Source organism: Sinocyclocheilus grahami, unplaced genomic scaffold, assembly GCF_001515645.1.
Source record: "Sinocyclocheilus grahami isolate Dianchi unplaced genomic scaffold, SAMN03320097.WGS_v1.1 scaffold250.1, whole genome shotgun sequence".
NCBI classification, from domain to species: domain Eukaryota; kingdom Metazoa; phylum Chordata; class Actinopteri; order Cypriniformes; family Cyprinidae; genus Sinocyclocheilus; species Sinocyclocheilus grahami.
The window spans coordinates 1157620-1176017 of record NW_015505429.1 but is presented as its reverse complement, the minus strand read 5'-3'; the positions used below and the strand labels follow the sequence as shown (position 1 = coordinate 1176017).

At 37.5% G+C, this 18398-nt stretch overlaps 2 protein-coding genes across 5 annotated transcripts in view; both read right to left on the bottom strand.

Moving 5' to 3' along the window:
* Positions 1-2109: 2109 nt before the first annotated feature.
* Positions 2110-5120, bottom strand: LOC107598372 (THAP domain-containing protein 4-like). 4 transcript variants are annotated; one of them, XM_016289676.1, is made up of 3 exons: positions 4630-5120; positions 2995-3199; positions 2110-2660 (listed from the first exon to the last, which is right to left on the bottom strand). In XM_016289676.1, exons 1-3 carry the CDS (start codon positions 4927-4929, stop codon positions 2620-2622), a joined length of 546 nt encoding a protein of 181 aa, XP_016145162.1. In that variant the 5' UTR covers positions 4930-5120; the 3' UTR covers positions 2110-2619. The 4 variants fall into 4 exon arrangements, with proteins under 4 accessions (XP_016145162.1, XP_016145164.1, XP_016145163.1 ...); XM_016289678.1 differs by having other exon boundaries at positions 2110-2655; XM_016289677.1 differs by having other exon boundaries at positions 3010-3199.
* Positions 5121-5637: 517 nt separating this feature from the next.
* The window catches only part of LOC107598326 (matrin-3-like), a 28628-nt gene continuing 15867 nt past the window's right edge, over positions 5638-18398 (bottom strand). Inside the window, exons 10-22 of the mRNA XM_016289623.1 lie at positions 12351-12475; positions 11907-12261; positions 11513-11734; positions 10638-10758; positions 9985-10004; positions 9397-9519; positions 9057-9185; positions 7824-7946; positions 7609-7739; positions 7233-7524; positions 6384-6537; positions 5966-6081; positions 5638-5769 (exon numbers count right to left, since the gene is read on the bottom strand). Of these exons, the coding sequence (XP_016145109.1) occupies positions 5716-5769; positions 5966-6081; positions 6384-6537; positions 7233-7524; positions 7609-7739; positions 7824-7946; positions 9057-9185; positions 9397-9519; positions 9985-10004; positions 10638-10758; positions 11513-11734; positions 11907-12261; positions 12351-12475 (1965 nt within the window). The 3' untranslated portion in view covers positions 5638-5715. The remainder of the gene's footprint in view (positions 5770-5965; positions 6082-6383; positions 6538-7232; positions 7525-7608; positions 7740-7823; positions 7947-9056; positions 9186-9396; positions 9520-9984; positions 10005-10637; positions 10759-11512; positions 11735-11906; positions 12262-12350; positions 12476-18398) is intronic.

Sequence of the window (18398 nt, the reverse complement as noted above, 5' to 3'; positions counted from 1 at the left end):
CTACCGGACAGATGTGAGGACTGGCCAACGTCTCTACCGGACAGATGTGAGGACTGACCAATGTCTCTATTGGACAGATAAGAGGTCTGACTGACATCTCTGCTAGAGCGATGGGAGGACTGACTGACGTCTTTACTGGACAGATAAGAGGACTGACTGACGTCTCTGCTAGAGCGATGGGAGGACTGACTTGCATCTCTACTGGTCAGAGGAGAGGACTGACTGAAGTCTCTGCTGGACAAATGTGAGGATTGACTAGCATCTCTGCTGTGGCTAGAGTAAGACTGCGGGACAACGGACGTTTTCTGCCTTGATGGTTCTGTGGCATAAGACGCTTTATCAAAATAAGACTGTTTGTCTTTCAGATGGTTGTACTCAACCACATAGTTTGAGTCAGAACTGGTGTGCGTGCATGTTGGAGAGCTTGTTTGTTGGGCATTTTCCCAGCGGTCGTCCCAGGTTGGAAGCTGCTCTCGAGGAATGGAATATGACTGACGGACAGGCAAAGCCAATGGATACTCAACCAGCTGAGTGTGGCTCCTGTCGTCCCAGGAGCGAGATGACGAACCGGGTTGGAGCGCACCGGACCTAGATGAAGAAGTGTTGGACGCTTTCTTATTTTTGATCTGCGCAAGAAGGTCAGGAAGGGTATCGGCTGCGATGAGATGCTCCGGAAGCTTGGCCAGAGTTTGAAGGTCTTCAGCATCCAGTCCACAGCTATGCAGAAAAGACAAAGCCTTAGCAGACGAGAGGACAGGTTCTGATGAGGATGGAGACGTCCGCTCTGGAGATCCGCTCCTAATTCGCGACCTGTAAGCGGTAGACTCCCGGTGATAAATTCGTTGCGAGTCTTTGTACTTGTCATTGCTTGCGCTGTAATCATCAGGTGGGTTTCGGTATGGTTGATTGTAAGACATGTCTCAAAGTTGTCAAAAGTAGTCAAATATGTGTAGGACCTCAAAAAAATCAGCTCTTGCCGGGGCAGCTGCTGCTCACCTGTTAAAAAGTTGGTAAGGAGAATTTGTTCTCCTTGTATTAATACTACAATATTGAAGAGATCAGCTTCAGGTGGAAGATCTGCTGGTGAATCCGGCTGAGGCGTGTCACCTGTATCAGTCTTACCTTGAGATGAAAAATGAAATCATTCACTTTGTGGATGTCTCTGGGTTTGTTTTTAGAAAACTTCAACTGTATCAGACCAGAAATATCACAACTAGAAAGTTAATTAATGTAACTGGTAGAGGCCTAATGTCCATGAACTTTGTTAGAGGATATGTATAAAGGAAAGCAACTTTAACTGGAAACCTTCATCTTTACGTTTTGAAAGACTTTCGCTTTCATGTCAACATGCATTTATAATACACGTAAATTATTTTATAAGAAAGAAAAAAAGATAGTATGTCACTGCTTGAAATTTCATATGTAGACTACCTCAGTGTATGTGGAGTTTGCTTTTCAACTTAAAAGTGAAGAATAATTTGACAGTTTTTCCTGAAGAGTTGCTTCTCTTGTGTTTTGGCCTGATGCTAAGCGCCATCTTTCCGTTGGTCTTTGGCCCTGAAGCTAACCGCCATATTCCCACTAATACAATAACATCAAATGGGGCGTTATCAAATTATATTACGAAGGAAATAATCAGTTTGTACTGACTTATGAAAAAAACGTACCTTACAAGCTGGAATAAAGCAACTGATCGCTAAAGCTATGCAAGATAGCGGTTACGCTGAAAGACGTTCTTCTTCTAGCCTCGGTGTCCAAACCGGAAATGTGATTTTTCAAAATAAAAGTCGCCCCGGATGTATTGTTTGAATGTGTGTGAATATTAAAAATGACTTGTTACATTTTATTCAGAAATAAAATAATAACAACATATACACTATAGCATTAATTGGTTAGAACTTAAAAATAAGCTCTGATAACGCCAATGCTAATTAAATGTTTGTCACGACTATTAATCAGTATTGTTACAGTAGAAATAACTTTACCAACTAAAGTAACAGAGAAAAACTATGCTTAAAATGTCAAATTATGTAAACACAACTATCGTCTCTCTCTCTCTGGCAAAATCCCAAAAGCCTTGTAAATACTGGAGGTTTTATATATCGACCAGAGACGGAGACAAGGAACAAGAACTGACCTTTTATTTTTCCAGACATTTATTGCCAGTAGTGCCCGAACACTTGCTATATCACAAAGCCTTTTTAGCAATACAAAAATGTACTAGAGAGAAAGAGTTTTACTGTAAGGTGTTCTGAGCATGATTGATTAATTACATTATAACATTAAAATAAAATACTGATGTCAAGAATTGTATCTTTCATAAAACCTTTCCACATTCCCCAGACTCTGCATGACTTTTTTATAATATCTCTCTCTCTTTTGCATTTTGTGAAAGATAATTCATGACCTCAGTATTAATAAAACAACAGAAACAGAAAAACACAGTAGTAGCAGTTAAGTGTGTGGCATACAATGTCACATCTAAATCGTTAGAACAGAACAGCTATGACTTGCTTATGAAGCTTTTGCTACTACATTAAATGGAGAAAATATTTGTTAATTAAAAAAATAAAAAATAGAAATAAATAGTCTATTAAAAGATGTTCCAGCATGAGTGGCTCATTTCTTCATCCCATTACTCTGTGCTTTGGCTTCCTCCTCTTCCAGAGATTTTAGATGAGAAAATAAAACAGAACATTTGTTTCAGAAACATATTGAATATATCACAATTAGTGAGGTTACCATTACCATACAACAACAAATTGTAGATACCATGTAAATAAGATACTCGTTGTACAGTGTAATCAATCATTTTTTGATTAGAACTGGAAATTTCACAAGAATTCAGAACTCTGTTAACTCGTGCTAAACTGAAGTGACTGACCGCTTCATCGATCACAAAGAGAGCAGTCTTCGCTCACTTTCAGTAAGGCAAACCAAGTCAAACGCCTGGCTGTGTGAAACAATTTATTAGCAAAATCAAAGCCATCTTACCAACTGGGGCATTACCAAGAGCGGCGCTTCTAGATTCTAGCTTTATTTGAGGCGGTGCTGGTGTAGTGTATTTTCCCGCGGTCTTCACACTCTTCTCTGATACAGCAGCAACAGTCTCTTCATCTTCAGCCTCCTGGTCAAAGGACAGCAAAGGAAAGCAGTGGATAAATCTCTGTCTGGGCTGAGACGGATCTCTCCGAGCCTCCTAAAACAGTCATCATGCCATTTGATGTTGTAAATCAGATTTAGTGCACACTGTCATACACTACACAACAAATAATATAATGACTGTGATATAGCTCTATAGTGATATGGTTAATACTACAATAATGTTTTCACTCCAACTCTTTATGTACAGTAAATTAATTAGTTTGTTTCTCCTTGTATGACTTTTTTTATTTTATTTACCTGTAACTGTTCATTTAAAGGAATTAGATCTCGCATTAAAGAAACGGGAGAGGAGGAGCGTAATTATTCTTTAATTTTATTCTTGTCTTCCAACCTTAGATTGGTCAGGTCATACCCCTTTATTTTATTTAAAGAAAAAAATTGTAATATATATATATATTTATTTAATCACCCTTTAGTCGTACCAATGACCGACTGACTTCCGTAAAGTGAAGGTATATGTTTTTTTGTGCATGTTTGTTCCCAACTTACTTAAAACAAACCTTTAGTGATCATAGGTTTGTTTGGAACAACAGACAAGTGTTGCCAACGTAGCAATTTTGTCGCTAGATTTAGCAACTTTTCAGACTACCCTAGCAACTTTTTCTTCCAAAAGCACCTAGCAACAAATTTAGCTATTTTAAAAAATTTATTTGGCAACATTTAGCAAATTTTAACGATAAAAAAGCCACACATTTTCCATCTAAATTACACAAAGAGAGGAAACCAAAGGTGCCTAGCAGTACACAATTCACATGAATTAAGTTGGCTGCTATTAGCAATTGTTTAATAATAATAATAATAATAATTGAATAATTGTTCATTTATGATACACCTTGTTAGTAGCTTGTACTTGAGTTTGTTGATCAGTTAGTGCACGGTAAGAAAAATATCTAGAAAAATTGAGTGATTATCCATTGTAACCCGAAAACACAAAATACAATGCGTAATTTAAAATGTAGGTAAAAAACGTGTGAATAATAATTACGGAAAATTCCTTCATATTAATAGATTTTGCCCTATTTTTACAGGCTTTTCTTAGAGTGTAGCATACGAACTACTAATACACTGCTTAAATCTATAATCGTTCAGAATGAGTAGTTTTACTAGTTCACTAGCTTAATAAAAACAAACTTAAATTGTAATTGTTAAAACATGTGAAAGTGTTAAATAATTCAATGTTGTATTTAAAATTAGTTATTTATATTTTAATATTATATTATGCATTTCTATTATTTTATAAACGCCTCTAAATTAACATTTACATATATTTTTTTTGGGGCCGAGATTTGATGCAGCGACACAATTTTGCGTCGTGATTACGTAATGACGTCACCGCGCATTGACGTCGCGTCATTTAGCAACAAATCGATCTTCCTTCAGCAACCTCCCCTGAAAGTAACTTACAGCACATGGTTTTCACGGTCACACAGATGTACTCTACTCTGTAAGTTGGTCCTCACATACCTCAGTTTTGAAAAACCACACAGGGACGGCTGTCGACTTCAGATATCGTCGTACACTTCCCTTATCTGACCTGAAATCGTCTCGTGAAAAATGTTGACTGCACAGCCTCAAAACGTCCAGAGACTGAACGGGTAAACCAGTGTCCCGGCGAACCGCGAGCAGCCATAGCCTCAGGCGCTGCGGGTCATTCAGTGGGAATCTGTGAAAAGTCAGCCTTTCCTCTGGCGACAACGGCCGAGGACGCAACCTCACTGCTTTCTGTCTGTTGAAACATCCAGGAAAAGCACACATACGCACCATTGTTCAATTTGCAGCATAACCCTTTTGTAACTATACAGCTCGGTTGTAAACAGCGCCCCAGTTTGTATCGTAAACGCGTCTAAACTGTCGTAAAATGCGCATGCGTCAAGATTCAATTTATCAAAAGGGTTTAACATTTTTTGGGATATAGGTAACAGATAAAACAGTAGTCCCATGTGCTACAATCAGAGTAAAACTTATCTTTAAACCACATAAATATAGCATTGCCTTTATATAACAGTTCTCTCTAAATAGTGGTGTTTTAATTCCTTGATTGATCATACATAGCTAAATGTAACAAAAGGGCCCTTGGGTCTTAAATGATATACCAGAGAAATTGATTTTCACAAATAGGTTTACATTTTAAAATGTATCTTTAGTGTTATTCCAATAGCACAGATTTACCGTATGCTCTGATTATATAACAATGGGGCCATGAATGGGCTCTCCTTTCACAGAATACAAATTAAATAGAAAAAAAAGATTAAAAAGAGTCAGACAGAGTCTGAGGAATGCTGAAATTTAATAAAAGAAAGGAAAAACAAAAATACAGTTGTTGTAGTAGCAATTAAGGCGTAAAATGTGTTAAACTTCACATCTAAATCACTAAAACAGAACAGGCAGGAATATGATTTACGAATGTGTCAGCTTTCATTACTACTTTAAAAAGAGCGAAACCTCAGTCTAATCTTTTTTAGAAAAAAAAAAAAAAAAAACTATGTAAAATTCACTCAAAACACAGCACAAAGGACATATTAAGAGATGCTCCAGCGTGCCGCGAACGGTTTATTTCTTCGCTCCATTACTCTGTGCTTTGGCTTTCTCCTTTTCCAGATATTTCTGTTGAGAAAAAGAACATTTGTTTCAAAAAGAACCGAAAACGTCAATGTAATAATTCTGATATTTACTAATAAAAAAAAGTAAGTGAAACCCCAAGCTGTAATGCATAATCTAGACCTCAGTCCTTGACATCTTATGCTTTTACAGTTAGCGCATTACAAGTGACAGAATGATGAGGATGAAAAAAAATGATCACCTTAAGTTTATCGTAGTGTGCTTGGCTACTGCAGTGGATCTTCTTTGCAGTGTCTTCATTCGAGTAAAACAGGAAGCAGACTCTGCAGTAATATCCCATCTTCACAAACTCCACACCTGAAACGGGTCGGATGGGATTCATTAATGAGACTCCTTACAAGCCATCTATCAGGACTATATCGCACACATAGTGACTAAAATGGCCAATGTTTTTCCTAAGTCAGGGCACATCAGGTTTTTATAAGACATTCATCGATTGGTTTGAAGCATTTAGCAGCAAGCCGAACTGATTTATTACTATATTTATGTGATTTTTTTATTCCACGTTTGTGGACAAGACAACTACTCCGTGAAGGAGACTAAATACATAGGTTTGTTATGTCAAACGTATTTCTTTGCAAAAACCAAAGCCATCTTACCCACTGGGACATTAGGATCATATGCCTCAAGAGTAGCATGGCTAGTGTCAAGCTTTATTTCAGGCGGTGTTGTTGTAATGGGTTTTTCCTCAGTCTTCTTCACGCTCTTCTCTGATTCAGGGGGAGTAGCATCAGTCTCTTCATCTTGTGGCTCCTGGGCAAAGGAAAGCAGTGGATAAATCAAGTACATCCTGTTGGCAGCATTTACAAAATATATTTTATCTACTGCCTGGACTGAGATCACTGTCAAAATATGACTCCATAATCTATAATAAAGCCCCCCCCCACCCCCCCATTATGAAAAAATAAATTAAAAACCCATCCCGTTGTTCTCTCACATCAAAATCCACCCATATATTTGTTTAGAACTGTTTTGGCTTATAAACACTGCTTGATCTGTGCATATTTCTCTCCTGTTTCAGATGTGACCACTTATTCTCTGAAGGAAGCATTATTATGGATTATGGACAAGTATCCATAATAAAGTGGTAAAAAACATTTTGATGGATTTGTTTCTTACAAACACGCAGCTTTTGCTTCACAAGGTGTAAATTGATGGAGTGGTGTGGATTATTGTGATGTTTTTATCAGCTGTTTGGACTCTCATTCTGACGGCACCCATTCACTGCACAGGATCCAATGGTAAGCAAGTGATGCAATGCTAAATTACTCCAAATCAGTTCCCATGGAAAAAACTATTTAATGTCCCGAGGGTGAGTTTCAGTAAATTTTCATTTTCACTATTCCTTTAAAGGGAGAACTCATTCATAAGCATGCTACCCTCATCCAAAAAGGAATGGCAAACGAGACTATATTCATGCTATAAACAAAAATAATGAGGTCACTCACAGTCTCCATATTCTGGTGCTCTGATGTGTCTTTGATTTGTTCCTCCTCTGGATCGCTCTTCACTTCAGGAACGGTTTCTGCTGAAACATTTTGGCTTTCCTTCTCTTCCTGGCTCTCCTCTTCCTCAGCTTTATCAGTGACAGTCTCTTCCACTTTCATCTTCTTGACAGAAGGCTCTTCCTCTTTCTTATTCTTACTTTTGCCAGAGGAGTTGCTCTGGGTCTCAGACTCTCCGGAGCGCTCCCTCTTGAGTGGCCGTTTGTCCTCAGGCTCTGGGCTTGGAGGTCTGTGTCTGGAAGAAGATTATATTGTCAAAACAGATGCCATGCAAGATTCTTTGGAAAGAAAAAAAAGGGAATCTGAATTTCTAACTGACCCATGTTTGAGTTGCTTATATTTCCTGCTCACATAGACAACCAGTCGTTTGCCTTCAAATTTAGGTCGATTTTCCTTGTAGGTCTCTGCCATTTTCTCAGCATCTTCCCATCTTTCCATCTCAATGAAGCACTGAGCAAAAATACCACAAATGTTATAAACACCATATTTATTTTGCTTATGTATCCGCCAGAAAGTGTCAAATTTTTACATTACCTCATTGCGTATTCGGTTCAAAAAGTATCTCTTAACTTTTCCAAATGGTTCTGCGATTTTCAGAATTAAGGCATCTGAGCCTTTGAAGGGAGGAATATTACGAACGTAGATGACTCTGCCACTCTGTAGACATTGCACATAAACGATGTTAGATTCCGCAATTTTAGATTCAAAGGCAGTTTTCCGGGAGAGTTACAGGGGTAGCTCACCCAAAAATGAATATTTGCTGTTAATTTTCTCACCCTTAGGACATCCAAGAATAAGATGTAGATGACTTTTTTTCAGTAGAACAGTAAAGATATTCTTAGCTGAAACTGTGCAAGTTAGCGGCTGTCCATTTTCCAGAGCCTCAGGAAACGGGGAAATCTGATTATTTTCCGCAAACTGGTTCTTTCTTAAAATTTGTTTCAATGATTTGGCTCAATTCACTTGCTTGCTTACGTAATCACGCAATGACGTCACGTATACCCAATTATCATTAAAGCAGCCAGTAATGATGTGAAATGTGGATGTTTTACATGTATAAAACACATGAAATGACTAAACTGCTCTTCATCAGCTCACCTTTTTACATAAAACCAATGGCTCATTGGTCTTCAGTCCAAGTCAAACTGTTTTCTCAGTTCAGTGACTTTTGGAGGAACTGGAGCGCTGAATGATTCATTCATCACATTGTCAGATATGCTGGTATTTTGGCTAATTTCCAGTCGGAGTGACTGTCAGGCGTCTGAAAGTGAGTTTTGGATAACTAACTTGTACATCTGTGCTGCTCGAGCCGCAAACGGTTTCAGATGATTCAGTCTGACTTGATGAACGTGTTTAACAAGTCCACCAAAAAAAAAAAAACGGTTCAAAAGAATGATTCACTTGTGAACCAGACATCTCTCCGGACCGTTTACCTGAGGCTCAGGATTACAGGTAATAATGTAAATAGTGATCAGTTTCTTGCACAGACAGATTGTTTCGCTTCATAAGACCTCGATATATCGTCATGAGCCAGGGGTATTCATTTTGTGTTCCTTGATATGCTTTTCTTATTTCTTAAAGACGGGCAGCTGCTGACTTGAATGTTATGAATCAGCAAGGAGCACACTCATAGCAAAAACAATTATTTACTGTTCTACTGAATAAAAAAAAAAACTCACCAACATCTTGGATGGTCCGAGGGTGAGTAAATTAACAGCAAATTTTAATTTGTGGGTAAACTATCCCTTTAATAAGCCCAAGTCTTACCTGGATGGTTGGATAGGATTGTGAATGATAGACCTTCACAGGCTTTCCACACACAGATGGCATGACATTTCCACTGTAGAAACTAGCCATTGCTCTTGCCTCTTGTTCATTGGAGAGTTCCAGAAAGGCCTAACACAGAGCACCAAAAAAAAATTTTTTTTAACATAATTCATTGAACAGACCGTGTTCTCCAGCCAAATTGCAATCAATTAAACAGCCTGTCAATGCATAATAAACATTTATACACACATTATTAAATAATCTAGCATACATTTTTGGATAGCTACAGCAAAGCTGCTGTGAGTGAGGTGGCCTGAACAGTACATCTGAGAGCTGTTACCTCAGGCCTCACATCCAAAACCAGGTGCCGCACCACTTTACCAAATGGCTTTGCAAGAGAAAGGACTTCATCCAGATAACCGTAGCCACGTTTAAACCCAACGACATTCACAACTCTCAATCCCTACAATTAGAGAACATACATTAATATCTAACACAATCAGTAAATCAATGTACAGACATTGACTACATTTACATGGACATCAGTAATCTAATTATTTACCTTATTCTAAATAAGTCAATATTATGATTATGGTGTTTACATGAGTTACTTTTAGAATATTTATTTCATGTTCCCGTTTTACACGAAAAGTCCTACACGACGGTAATAATGAGATTAAGGTGTTTACATGTCTATTCTGCACTTCAGTAATGCAACTAAAATAGGAATACTCCACGTCTTAATTTGATGTGTTTACTTCGATTATGACTTTAGCTGGATTAAGGTAACCAAAAATCTCTGTTTACATGGTAGATTCTTAATCAGAGTATTGTCTTAATCGTATTAAAATCGGAGTATTGTTGTCCATGTAAACGTACTCATTGGTTGCTAATTAATTTTCAAGTATGCAAGAAATAAGTGACTTACTCCATTATCCTTGGAGCTTCCTGAAACATACAAGATGAGAAGATGCATCATTTAAATGAAATGACTACAGAAAAACCAGTTTAATAAATAGCTATTTCAAGATTACAGTACCATTTAAAGGTTTGGGGTCAGAAAAAACTTTCAATGTTTTTGAAAGAAGTCTCTTGCGCTCACCAAGGTTGCAATTATTTGATCACAAATACAGTAAAAACAGTAATATTGTGAAATATTATTACAATTTAAAAAATATTTTCCTGGGATGCAAATTTTCAGCATTATTACTCCAGTCTTCAGTGTCACATGATCCTTCAGAAATCATTCTAATATGCTGCAGCATTTATTTTGAAACTGATTTTTTTTATATCACTTTTAATGCATCCTTGGACAATTATAGTATTCATTTTGGAAAAAAAAAAACCTTACTGATCCCTTTTGAGAGGTATTGTACATTATTTGGTCAAGTAAACAGATTAAAATGTTTGGGTGTCAGCCTCGCTTCTTTGTTCTAGCTAATTAAAGACGACAAAGTCATGAGCACTGACATTGCAGATTTAATTAAAAATATGATTGTACATTTTTATTTTATTTTAACACCGAAGACTCAATTGTCATGGATCACTGCTAAAGCCATTGTCATTGCTCAAAAGCAGTACCTGATGTGTTTTTAGCTTTGGACTTTGAGTCTTGTTTGTCAGCGTCGTCGTCCTCTGCTAGCTCATCAAGAGTAACAAACTCATCCATGTTTTCAGGAAAATCTATTTCATTTTGATCCTCCTAGAAGCAGATACACAGAGTCAACAGAAATGCAGGTCAAAAGAGTGAAAAACATGCAATTTATATTAAAGGAGTAGTTCACCCCAAAAAAGAATATGCATGCTGTGATGAATAGTGATCAGGGCTGTCAAGCTCAAAAGAGCATAAAAGTGATTCATACAATTGTACAGCTTTAGAAGACTTGGAATACAACAGATGAGAGATATGGACTATTAATAAACAAAATAAATTGGTTAAAAGTGCAATAAGCTGCTGAAAGTGGATCTGATTGAGCGCCAAAATGCACTTGTAGCCAATCAACACCAGTAAGGGTTGTGTCCACTCATCATGGGGAGGTGCCTGCAACAAAGCATGTTATGGGGAAAAGCAGTAAAAGCAGATTTTGGTAATTTAAGAAGATTGGTATATTAGCATTATTTCACTTAAAATATAGTTATAAGTTGTAAAATATACAAGTACCAAAATGCCATTACTGTCACAGTGTTTACGGTTTTACAGATTTTCAGTCATTTCTGACAACCACAGTGGCAAATCTTTTTACTGTAAATGTAATGCTATTTTTACTGCGCACTTTTAATTAAGCTGTTTTTGGTCCTTTTTGGAGATTGACAGCCTCTTTTGTTGTGTGGAAAATATCTACATGAATATTTCTTCACGTTCAAGAGTAAATAACACAATTAAAAAATTTTTAAGAACTATCCCAGCATCAAAGAATTAGGCAGTAGCATTTCAGAATATGTGCCAAAGGTCCTGCCTGCTCTGCATTGTCCTCTTCAGCACCCTCATCTTCAGGTTGTTCTTCATTCTGTTCCTCGAGGTCCTTAGGATGATCAGAGGTGTCCTCCTCCTGCTCTGCTTCAGATGCTGCAGGTTCCTCCACTTCAGTCTCTTCCTGTTTTTCATCAGAGTCCTCTTGGTTCTCCGCGGTCTCTGCATCTCTGGCTTGCTGGGCTTCAGGGTTCTCCTCCTCCTCCTCCTTCTCCTCCTCCTCCTCCTCCTCCTCCTCCTCCTCCCAACAACTGATTACAGAAAGACCAAACAGGTTTTGTTTTATACAAGCAAAGAAGAGTCAGATTTCCAAAACATACCGCCACCACCACCATCGTCTCCTCCCCCTCCCCCTCCCCCTCCTCCTCCTCCTCCTCCTCCTCCTCCTCCTCTACATTGGTGTCATCAATATCTTCTTGCTGTTCAGTGGCTTGCTCTGGATCACAGGAGATTTCGACATCTTCTGCATCTGCTTCTTCAAAACCCTCTTCATCTCCATCACGTGCTTCCATAACATCAGCATCTTCGTCTCCTGACCCATGGCCTAGGGCTTCTGCTTCCTCAGGCTTTGGTTCCTCTTCTTTCTCAACAGAGCTCCCTTTGGATTTGGATGTAGAGGAGGACCTCTGGGTCTTCGATGAAGGTTTATCACCAGTTCTGCTGGTGGCACTGCTGCTAGTGCTGCTCTTACGGGGAGGTGCTTCCCTTGGTTGATCGCCCTTGCCTGGTGGGACCCTGGAACATCAAGCACATTTACAGCACATTTGGTTTTGTTTTCTTTTTAAAGCTGTAAGTGGTTTCTCTGGATAGGAAGGACAACTTACGTCAGAGTCTTATACTTTGTGCAGATGTTCAGTCGAATGGATCTTTTATTGATAGTCAAAGGATTGACGGTGTAGTACTTCACCAACATCTCTGCATCCTCAGGATTGCTCAGTTGCACAAATGCCTGTTTTAAAAGAAGTCAAAGTGAGAAAAAGCTCAGAACTGAGTGATGTCAAATATCCAGTGTTTGCAATGTAAAGCCAAACAAACTTTTCATGGGAGTTTTCTGTAGACGGTGTAATTGGATTGGTTTTGCAATCCCTCTATGCCCTGCGACTTGTAAGCATGAGATTACTAGGTCAGAGATGTTAATAGCATCCCCTATAAACCTTACTAGAGTTAAGTTAGATTTTTTTCTCTAAATCAGCTCAATTAAAAAAAAAAAAATCAGTTAAAAATTTTGATTTGTTATCACTCAAAATAAGTTCACAAAAGTCCGTGTGACAGATGCAATGAAAATATTGGTCACACTTTATTTTAAGGGCCAATTTTCACTGTTAACTAACTATTCACTACTACTTCAGCTTCAATAAACTCCTAATTTGTAGCTTATTAATAGGTGTGACAGATGCAATGAAAATATTGGTCACACTTTATTTTAAGGGCCAATTTTCACTGTTAACTAACTATTCACTACTACTTCAGCTTCAATAAACTCCTAATTTGTAGCTTATTAATAGTTAGTAAGCTAGTTGTTAAGTTTAGTATGATTAAAGGATCTAAAATATGGTCATACAGAATAAGGCATTAATATGTGCTTTGAAGTACTAATAAATAGCCAATATGCTAGTAATATGCTAGTTAATGGTGAGAATTGGTTCTTAAAATCAAATGTGTTCCCAAAATGTTTTAGTAAAACTATGTACATTTATTACTGCCATTTATTACTATATATTAGTACAGTTACACTAGCACATAAGTTGCACATAAGTAATTATTATTAAATATTTTTGTTCACAAAATGAATGAATGAACAAAACATGCCTGGATTATTTTCAACTTAATGTTCAATGTATTTTACATGATTTCTGTAGCTCAAACAGTAGAGCATAATGCTAGCAACTCCAAGGTCATGGATTTCATTATGCATGTACCTTTGAATGCAATGAAAGTCATTTTGGATAAAAGCATCTGCCTAATATTGCATAATATTAATGTTCAACAATTTGAATGCCGTTTTTGCTGATTCTTTGTTTTAAAATTATGGTTCCTTTGTTATAAAAACAAATTACTGCTAGGGCCGTAAAAAAATAGTAATGTTTTCTGGGTAGTTTTACCCAGCCCTAGAGACCCATGAAACAGGACATATTTTAAAGATGCATGCTGCATATGTAACTTACCTCATCATTTAGAAAGAGATGCTTCTCAACCGTGCCAAATCTACGAGCTATTGTGAGGAGCTCCATTTTCTTCTCACCACCTCGTGGTAAATTGGAGAAAAACACCACCTGGCTGACTCCTCTCTTCATGGGCATAGTTTCTCTGTCCGGCCTTCCACTTTTCTTTATTGATAAAGCAAATAAGCTTAATTGAGTTGACTGGTTGATTTGTACAACTTCTACTCTTAAAGGGGTCATATGATGTTGCTAAAAAGAACATTATGTTGTGTATTTAATACAATGTGTTTATGCGATTTAAGGTTCAAAAAACACATTATTGTCCACATAATGTACATTATTGTTGCTCCTCTATGCCCCGCCTTTGTGAAACGCATGCGCAAAGCCGACTTCATACGTCAACAGTGAGCGCAAGCTACATTAAATTGATTATTACGTTTTAAATATGGTTATTCTTCTTACAAAAACGCATCGATTCACTACAGGAGGCCTTTTTTTTTCATCCCCCGGAGCCATGTGAGACACTTTTTTTTTTTTAAAGGATGGGCGCTTTTTATTTCACTTCTTTTGGACTGAAGCACTGCAACACCCGCTGACTGCAATGATAGAGCTTGGAATAGCCAGGACCATTTTTAATATAACTCCGACTGGATTCGTAGAAGAAAGTCATATACACCTAGGATGCCCTGGGGGGGTGAGTAAAACGCAGCCTAATTTTCATTTTTGGGTGAACTAACCCTTTAACCACTGATTTCTAGTTGTGTCCTCTTTTAGAAGGCCAAACAAAGTAGTTTCGCATTCACAACAAAACACATAGCATCACACACGGCGGGCTTGAGAACGGCGCGGCCGGCGGATTCGACGAAGGAGCAGCTGGCGGGGTTGCGGGAACCACATGTGACGACCCTGGGCTGGACTCCGCTTCGTCCACGGTGAAAGCCGATCCGTGTGGGGGGGGTGTTTGAACGAGGCGTTTTAGGAGGGCGTGGACAAGTCTTAACTTTTATAAAGAATATCTCTTTGGGTTTGAGACTTTAGTCTTTGCAACTTTAGGGATCTCATCTATGCACGAACAGCTTGTAACACTCCGAAGAGAAAGGAAAAATTGAAATTGCATCATAAGACCCCTTTAAAAGAAACATTCTTACCTCAATAGCCATCAGTTCCTTTGACAAATAAATGTGTATCTCTTTCCCAAGCAAAATGGCAGGTTTACGCTGGTAATAATTAGCCATGGCCAAAGCCTCCTCATGAGTCTGCATCTCCAGGAAAGCCTTTGAAAAATACAATAAATAATGAACGTAATAAACTTTATGGCATTACTTACTCAGAACAGATACCAACTATGGGCATTCACACTCCAAATTGAGGTAAAATGTCATTGTCATGACTTATGATCTTCAATGACCATTCAAATATGTACAGGTACTACCTTGTTCTTCAGTATCAGATGTTCACAGATGGTGCCAAAGGGTTTTGCCAAGGCAAACAGGCTGTTAGGAGACATCGGCTTCCTTTCGTATTTTGCTACGACCACCCTACTTCTTATCTAAACCAAAAACATTTATAAGTGTACAAGCACTAAGATAACCATCCACTTAATCAAAAGATCTAAAAAATAATGTCCCGATTATATATAATATACCAGTATGTTAATTGCAGATGCATTTCAATGCTACAGAATTTTAAAGGTGCAATATGTAATATTGACATCTAGTTGTTGAAATGGGTACGGCAGTTAAAATTCAAAATACTAAAGAGTCATTTCTTCTGCACCTTGCTCCTCAGCAGGGCTCTTAAAAAATTATTGGAATTTCCAATATTCGTCGAATTTAAAATAAAAATCCACATTCGAATGCAAAAACGTTGCATTCGAATTTTAGGTGCGTTAACGAGGCAGCCTTATCAGTGGTGCACGAGATGCAATAACGATTTGCCGTTGCATTATAATGTTTTTGTTAGCCTATCCAGTTGAAGCCACAAGATGCGGCGCTGCTGCGTTATTACAAATATTATGAAAAAAGAGAACATCGATGCGGAGAAGATCTTGTTTACGTCAAAACTGAAACCAAGCCGTTCACACAGAACACATATTTCGCACATTTTCTAGAGGGATATCTATCACAGTTGCAGTTGCGTCTCGCACAAAAGAGCTGCATGTTTAGAAAGCCATGTAAAATTTATGCAAGTTTAACTTTGAAAAAACATATCTCGAGACTTTATGGCTGGTTTTTTTCCCCTATCCCACTGCAACTCGTGTTTTTAAATGAAAAATGTAATCTGTGTGATTGGCTTTCAGCCCTTTGCATTAAACTATGAATACATACACAATGCTGTTTTGTTTATAGCTGTTCAAGCAACTTAATTCTAATTGGTTTATAAACATTATGCACTTTTTTCACAGATAGTCATGTTATCTTATATGCTTTGAATAAATGTGCATTGGTCGATGCGCCCTCTTGTGGCCTCAGGAGAGAAGCCAAAAGCTTTTCTTCACCCTAACTGAAATTATGCATTTTAAATTCAAATATAATTCGAATTTTGATAAGATTTAAGTACAAAATTCGAATTTAGTTTTTCAGCCATTTTGACAGCCCTACTCCTCATACTCGACACTCAAGCCGTTTGCCAGATTGAGGACGCGCTACAGGAATGAGCGTAACTGACAGTGAAAGGCAACAAGCCTTATACTGTAACTTGATGAGTTGATTTATCCACATATAATATTCCACTGGTCATAGAGATTTTTAGTTGGATGCAGAGGCTTTTTAGGCTGACTAGAATCTGTGATCTCTGTCCCAGTTTGTTTGAAAGCTGCCATGGCTGCAATACGCTGTGTTTTCTGCCAACTGGCAACCCGGAGTGTTGAAATACTACCGATTAAACTGGCAGTGGGCAGAGTCACACAGACCAAAACAAAAACAGGCATTCCGACACAGAACACATTTTTAAAATAGAATAACTGACTGTAGCATTGTTTTTCAGAGAAACAATTATGTGAACTTAACATGTTTCCTAAATATCTGTTAACATATTATGGTATATGTATGCTTTAGCACAGTTAAATTCCATACAGCACCTTTAACATCTTAAAAGAAAGAACAAAAAAAAAAGAAACTTTCAATACATTATTACCTTGGGTGGTACTGTTGAATACGACGTCATTTTACTTGTCATTCCCATACTGGAATCAGATCCTGAAAAAAAGTTATTTACAATTTGAGACTGATTTAAACGACCCAAATTAGCCAATGCATCACAAGAAAAGTTTGTGTTATCTTCAAGTTCACTGTACTGTTTTTGTTAATGAGTGAAACCCACAGGAAGACATTTACATTACAGACTGCTCTCAAGGTCACAGAATGAAAGTGGATTGCCGATTCAGCAAAAAGATAGCGGAAAGTATGTCTGCTGTTGAAAGGAATTGTTTTAGACCAGACTGCATCCTCTCGCAGATTTATTACCCCAGTTGGAGCTCATCCCTGTTCTTTGTAGACTGGCACCAATTGGAGCCGCCCCCAACAAGCCATCTGAACGACTCTTCGTGTCCAGGGAAAGGGACGTCGACCTGAGAAGAATTTATTTTTAATGCTCTAAAGCAACTATTTTATTCATAAAAAGCAGGGTGCATCACACTTATGAAAGAAGTATTTGAAAAACAATTAGTAACATACTTGCGACTAGAGGGCAATTGAGGGTCCCAGTCTGGGTACCTATAAAACAACAGGAAACAGATTTCAGGTCCTTTTGAATTGCTGAGCTCTACATGTTTAACACTTGAACGACAAACTCAGTTTCAAACACTGCAAGAGCAAAAGTTAGCAACCATGTCTAGAAGTCCTACATGGCAACTTATTAATGCACTAGAACTACAGGCTCTCTTATATACGATAATCAACTCGGAGGCTACACTCAAAACGACAACAACAAAAAAGTAATCAGGTTCTTTATATTTGCTTTCTTAGCTCTTTATATTACGAGTAGTCTCAAGACTGCATTTAAATAGCTAAAATGTTCATAAAAGATAGAGCCACTATCTTTAATTATGAATTTGGAGGGGTCTACTTTGATTGATTCATGATGACAAACTGAATTTCTTCATAATTTATTTTTACCCTCTGGTGTTGTTTGCATGGCAGTCAAAAATTATCCTTTTTTATTCCAATGTTATGATCCATTTAATAAGGCTTAAATTTGCACTATCGCCTTGTTTGTACTGTCTTTGTATTGTATTGTTAAACAAGCATACCGTTTATCGCTGACTGTATTGCAGATAAGGCTTAACTTTGCACTATCGCCTTGTTTGTATTGGTTTATGTATTGAATAGTAATAACATACTTTTTTTTTGTATTACAGATGTTTAAGTTACATGTGACTGCACTGTTAGGATTGCTCAAATTTCACTACGCTTGTATAGTGACAATAAAGAATCTTGAATGTATTACCTATTGATCGCTTTTTGAGAATAGTCAAGTCAAGTCACCTTTATTTATATAGCGCTTTTAACAATACAGATTGTGACAAAGCAACTGAACAGCATTAATTAGGAAAATAGTGTCAATAATGCAAAATGACAATAGTAAACACTAATTTTTCAGTTAAAGACAGTTCATCATTGAAGAATAGACTTGAAAATAAAATTTCTATCTTAAACTGTCATAACTCTTGAATGCTTTGGAGCTTAAGTTTGGTCTTTTTTTAAAGAGTAC